At 52.0% G+C, this 6,285-nt stretch overlaps 1 protein-coding gene across 1 annotated transcript in view; it reads left to right on the top strand.

The window, feature by feature from the left end:
• LOC116966782 (serine/threonine-protein kinase BRSK2-like) overlaps positions 1 to 5,568 on the top strand; it is a gene marked incomplete at its 5' end in the record, with an annotated part of 6,644 nt that extends 1,076 nt beyond the window's left edge. The window contains 5 exons of the mRNA XM_033013122.1: positions 835 to 880; positions 2,232 to 2,355; positions 3,248 to 3,428; positions 4,629 to 4,718; positions 5,254 to 5,568. Of these exons, the coding sequence (XP_032869013.1) occupies positions 835 to 880; positions 2,232 to 2,355; positions 3,248 to 3,428; positions 4,629 to 4,718; positions 5,254 to 5,438 (626 nt within the window). The remainder of the gene's footprint in view (positions 1 to 834; positions 881 to 2,231; positions 2,356 to 3,247; positions 3,429 to 4,628; positions 4,719 to 5,253) is intronic.
• Positions 5,569 to 6,285: the final 717 nt, after the last annotated feature.

Here is a 6,285-nt window from a genome sequence, read left to right as displayed (position 1 = left end):
GTGAGGGTGGGGGGTGAGGGTGAGAGGGTGGGGGGTGAGAGGTAAGGGGCAGTGGGCGAGAGTGGTGGGGGCAAAAAGGTGGGGTGGGGATTGGGGTGTGGGTAGGTGGGGGTGAGAGGGTATGGGCGGGGTGTGAGGGGGGGGGGCGACAAGGTGGGGGGAGGGTAGGAGAGAGGGTGAGGGCGGGGGGTGAGTTTGAGAGGATACGGTGCAAGCAGAATGAAACAGGCGAGCAAAGCACCGAGTGCTGGAGGAACTCAGCGGGTCAGGCAGCATCTGTGGACAGAATGGACAGGTGTGTTACCTGTCTCCTGTTACCTGAGCCTTTTCCACACAGAGGGTGATGGGTTTAAGGAAGGAGCTGCCAGGCGGTGACCGAGGCAGGTTTAATTAAATCCTCCCTATCTGTACCTGTCCAAGCGTCTCTTAAATTCAACATTTAAAAAACACCTGGACAGGTTCGTGGATGGGACGGGTTTAGAGGGATGTCGGCCAAACGCAGGCAGGTGGGACTAGTGGAGATGGGGCATCTTGGTTGGTATGGGCCAGTTGGGCCGAAGGGCCTGTTTCTGTGCTGCATGGCACCATGGCTCCCTCTATACTGTCAGCAGTGACTATGCTGGGACCATCAGGATGGGACGGACCTTGGTATCCAGAGCACAGATGGGCTGTTAATAAGCTGGCTATCCATGGAGACATGATTGACCAAAATATTATCTTTCTCTCTACCCCTCCCCCCCCCCTCTCCCTCCCCCTCCCTCTCTCCCCTCTCTCCCCCTCCCTCTCTCCCCTCTCTCCCTCTCTCCCTCTCCCTCTCCCCTTCCTTCCACCCAGTACCCCCAGAGGAAATGTCCAGCCTAACGCCGGAGACATCCCCAGAGTAAGTGTAGACATGAAGAACTGGAGTTGCTTTAACTAACCCTAACCTGGGCTGCGTGACGGGCCCTGTGTTCGCCCGGGAGTGTTTAAGGTGGAGGGGGGGCATTATAGACTGGGGGTCTCACTCTGTATCTGACCCCTGTACTGGAGCTGGGCACCAAAAGCTGGAGTAACTCAGCGGGACAGGCAGCATCTCTGGAGAGAAGGAATGGGTGACGTTTCGGTTCTCTGGATGCTTTCAAGAGAGAGTTAGATAGAGCTTAGGGATAGCAGAATTAAGGGATACGGGGAGAAGGCAGGAACGGGGTACTGATTGGGGATGATCAGCCATGATCACATTGAATGGCGGTGCTGGCTCGAAGGGACGAATGGCCTCCTCCTGCACCTGTTGTCTATTGAGGCCCTTCTTCAGACTGAGAGTCCAGGGGGAAGGGAAACAAGAGATATGGATGGTGGTGCAGAGAGATCGAGAACAAACGAATGAAAGAGTGCAGGAAGGAACTGCAGATGCTGGTTTAAACCGAAGATTGACACAAAGTGCTGGAGTAACTCAGCAGGACAGGCGGCATCTCTGGAGAGAAGGAATGGGTGGCGTTTCGGGTCGAGACCTTCAACCCAGACTGTCACCCATTTCTTCTCTCCAGAGATGCTACCTGTCCCGCTGGGTCACTCCAGTACTTTGTGTCTATCTTCTGTTCTATTCTGTGTTCTATGCATATCTCCCTCTACAGCATATGATGAGCGTTTGACAGCACTGGGCCTCTACTCGCTGGAGTTTGGAAGGTTGAGGGGGGGACCTCATAGAAACTTAATGAAAGGCATAGATAGAGTGGATGTGGAGAGGATGTTTCCACTGGTGGGAGAGTCTAGAACCAGAGGGCACAGCTTTAGAATTAAAGGACGTTCCTTTAGAAAGGAGGTGAGGAGGAACTTCTTTAGTCAGAGGGTGGTGAATCTGTGGAACTCTTTGCCACAGGCGGCTGTGGAGGCCACAAGTCAGTATATATTTGTAGTCAATGCCTGCTATGTTCTGTTGTGCTGAAGCAAAGCAAGAATTTCATTGTCCTATCCGGGGCACATGACTATAAACTCTCTTGAATCTTGAATCTTCATTTTGAAGGCAGAGATAGATAGATTCTTGATTAGTACGGGTGTCAGGGGTCACGGGGAGAAGGCAAGAGAATGGGATTAGGAGGGAGAGATAGATCAGCCATGATTGAATGGCGGACTGGATTTGATGGGCCGAATGGCCTAATTCTGCTCGTACACTGTCCCATCAACCACGGAATCCTTTTCATGTGCCAATCCCCTCGTGTGTGAGCTGAGTGAAGCCTGCTTTCTCTCTCCGGCAGACTCGCCAAGAAGTCGTGGTTCGGCAACTTTATCAACCTGGACAAGGAGGAGCAGATATTCATCGTCATCAGGGATAAGCCTCTCAGCTCCATCAAAGCGGACATTGTCCACGCCTTCCTCTCGGTGAGAAGCCAATGCTTTCCTAACCTTCCGTTTACTCAAGAGAGAACTAGATATATAGTTGCCGCCTTTACAGCGCTTGCAGCTTCGGAGACCCGGGTTCCATCCCCGACTACGGGTGCTGTCTGTACGGAGTTTGTGCGTTCTCCCTGTGGGTTTTCTCCGAGATCTTCAGTTTCCTCCCATACTCCAAAGCCGAAATTTTTTTAAATGTTGAAAATCCAACGGTGACCAGAAAAAGGTTCGACTCTTTGGGCGACTACTCACGAACAAACCTATTATGGTGGTGAGTAGTTGCGCAAAGAGTCGTACCTCGTACCAAGAGAACGGCAGGGCTTCTCACCCCGCTAGGTCTTGCCATAGAGGGAGTACAGAGAAGGTTCACCAGACTGATTCCTGGGATGGCAGGACTTTCATCTGAAGAAAGACTGGATAGACTCGGCTTGTACTCGCTAGAATTTAGAAGATTGAGGGGGGATCTTATAGAAACGTACAAAATTCTTAAGGGGTTGGACAGGCTAGATGCAGGAAGATTGTTCCCGATGTTGGGGAAGTCCAGAACAAGGGGTCACACAGTTTAAGGATAAGGGGGAAATCTTTTAGGACCGAGATGAGAATTTCTTTTTTCACACAGAGAGTGGTGAATCTGTGGAATTCTCTGCCACAGAAGGTAGTTGAGGCCACAGTTCATTGGCTATATTTAAGAGGGAGTTAGATGTGGCCCTTGTGGCTAAAGGGATCAGGGGGTATGGAGAGAAGGCAGGGATGGGATACTGAGTTGGATGATCAGCCATGGTCATATTGAATGGCGGTGCAGGCTCGAAGGGCCGGATGGCCTACTCCTGCACCTATTGTCTATGTTTCTATGTTTCTATGCTAACCTTTGTTTCCCCAGATCCCCAGTTTGAGCCACAGTGTTATATCGCAGACCAGCTTCCGTGCAGAGTATAAGATGGTGGGGGGCCCGACTGTCTTCCAGAAACCAGTCAGGTTCCAGGTGGACATCACCTATGCGGAGGGAGCCGAGGCACACAGAGAAAACAGCATCTACTCAGTCACCTTCACACTAATGTCAGGTGAGGAGCGTTTGGGCGGAACTCTGCAATCCCTGCCAATCTTCAGCTGAGGTGAACCAAACTGCAAACGGTGGGATCTTCAGCAAACCCCCCCACCCCACCCCACTCTCACACAACTCCAGTTGGGTAGGAAGGAACTGCAGGTATTGGTTTAAACTGAAGATAGACACAAAATGCTGGAGTAACTCAGCGGGTCAGGCAGCAGCATCTCTGGAGAGAAGGAATGGGTGACGTTTGGGGTCGAGACCCTTCTTCAGGCTTCTGAGGAAGGGTCTCGACCCGAAACGTCACCTCAGCCTTACCCGCTGAGTTACTCCAGCATTTTGTGTCTATCGGGGCTGTACGGTGGTGCAGCTGGTCGAGTTGCTGGTGATAGGAGCAGATTTAGGCCATTCGGCCCATCAAGTCTACTCCGCCATTCAATCATGGCTGTTCCATCTCTCGCTCCTAACCCCATTCTCCTGCCTTCTCCCCATAACCTCTGACACCCGCACTAATCAAGAATCTATCTATCTCTGCCTTAAAAATATCCACTGACTTGACCTCCAGCCTTCTGTGGCAATGAGTTCCACAGATTCACCACCCTCTGACTAAAGAAGTTCCTCCTCACCTCCTGACTAGGGGTGCTGTCTATACGGAGTTTGCATGTTCTCCCTGTGACCTGCGTGGGTTTTCTCCGGGCGCTCTGGTTTCTTCCCACACTCCAAAGACGTGTGGGTTTGTAGGTTAATTGGCCCTCTGTAAATGGCCCCCAAGTGTGTAGGGAGATGGGAAAATGGGATAACATAGAACTAGTGTGAACGGGCGATGAATGGGTTGGCATGGACTCGATGGGCCGAAGGGCTTGTTTCCGCGCTGTATCTCTACACGGTGTGAAAAAGGAGGAGGAATGGCTGAACTTTGTTGCCTTCCTTCCACCATAGTGGAGAACTCTGTGGTGGATGTTTGTGTTAAATTGTAATGTGTGTTGTGTGTTCTTTTTAAGTGTATCGTTGCTGGCAAATTTATATCACTGCACCTTCGGGCATAAGTGACGAATAACATTGACTTTGAAAACAGCCTGCGTAAAATTCCAAGATGTCCCACATTTAATGAAACAGTTTTGTGCCGATAATCTCATTGAACGCACGGACTGGCCGCAAGGGGTTGTACGCACGTCACTGGCAGGTTTGGTGATGACGAGCTCTTTGTCTTCCGCAGGGCCCAGTCGCAGGTTTAAACGAGTGGTGCAGACAATTCAAGCACAGTTGCTAAGTGCACACGATCAGCCACTCGCCCAGACACTCGCAGGTAAGTGATCTACGCCCCTCACTCTGTCTGATATCGTTCCTGCTAGACCACACGAAGGGCTGAAGGGCCAGCTTCCATCACCTTTCCCAAATGTGTGTGAGCGGAGGTTCTCATCTTAGATTTCTCCCCGGATACAGTCTATTATTTGTAATTGTTTATCCTTTCTTTCTCTCTCCCTCCATCTCTCTATCTACCCCTTTCTCTCTCCCTCTCTCTCCTTCTCCCTCCGCCCCAAATCCACCTCCCCTCTCTCTCTCCTCCTCCATCCCCTTCACCCTCTCTCCTCCCCCTCTTCCTCTCCCTCCTTCCCCCTCTCACTCTCTCCCTCTCCCTTCCTCCCCCCTCTCTCCTCCCCCTCACTCTCCGCCCCCTCTCTTCCTCCCCACTCTCCCCCTCTTACTCTCCCTCCTCCCCCCTCTCTTCTCCCCCTCTCTTCTCCCCCCCCATCTTCCTCCTCTCCCTCCCCCCTCCTCTCCCTCCCCCCCCTCCCCTCAATCTCTCACCCACGTTCTCTCCTCTCCCCCCCCCCTCACAGATGAGAAGAACGGGCAGTACAGTCACCCGGCAGGGACGTCGATCCGAGGGGCGCAGAGCATGCCCCGGGCATGGAACGACTCCGAGTCGGTGGAGCACTTCAGGCGAGGAGATTCCAAGCACTCGTCCTCCTTGAAGGAGAAGCCCAAACTCCTATCCTCCAACGGCACCCAAAGTCAACCATAAACTGACCCAGCAAATAGCAAAACTTGACAAACTCTGTCCTGAAAACAGAAAAAAAGAAATGGAGACATCTCACGTTGTCTTTGCGAGGATGTAAATATCTTTAAACAAGAAATGAAATGGAGCTGGATACGACCACGATAGTTCCCATTTCATCTTATTATTTAAGGATTGCATGGGCCACGGCTTGGGTCTGGACTCACACACCCACCCACACACACACACACACACAGAGTTGATGCATCCATTGTGTCCGAGTCTGCTTCAGGAATTGTGTGAGACTGAGGGTCCCTGTGATCCGACACCCTCTTCCCTCCCTCCCCCTCTCTCTCTCTCTCTCCACCCCCAAGTAGGGTTTTGGGGGAGAGGAGCAGACTGGCAGGGTTTGGCCATGTGAAGATTCAGCAGAACCCTCTTCCTATGTGTGCAGGCAGCTCTGTGGAGTACAAGATGGGCCGACCAAGGAGGTCCTCTCTTCTTAGCTTCTCGTGCTGGCGACACTGCAAGATGACACTGCAAGAGCCAGTCCTATTTTATGCAAAACCTTGCCCTGTCCTGGCTACAACCGAAGCAAGCACAAACCATCAACCAGCACTGTCGAGCGAAGGATTGAAATTCAGCTGCTGTTTCGAAAACTCACCAGACATTTCAGATGCTAACTCCCCCCCCCCCTCCACTCCATCCATCGCTTGCTCCAGGGTGGTACAGGAACCCACTTTCAGATTTTGTGTTTCAATTCTGGAAGGATCTTTCTTTGAACTTTCTGCTGCACGACACTGTGGGCAGCTTCCCATTATGAGTGGTCGAGGGGGGGGGGACGAGGGGAGGGGAATGCGGGCAAGAATACTTA

The sequence above is a fragment of the Amblyraja radiata genome, chromosome 38 (assembly GCF_010909765.2).
Source record: "Amblyraja radiata isolate CabotCenter1 chromosome 38, sAmbRad1.1.pri, whole genome shotgun sequence".
NCBI lineage: Eukaryota > Metazoa > Chordata > Chondrichthyes > Rajiformes > Rajidae > Amblyraja > Amblyraja radiata.
This window is presented reverse-complemented; position numbering and strand designations above follow the sequence as displayed.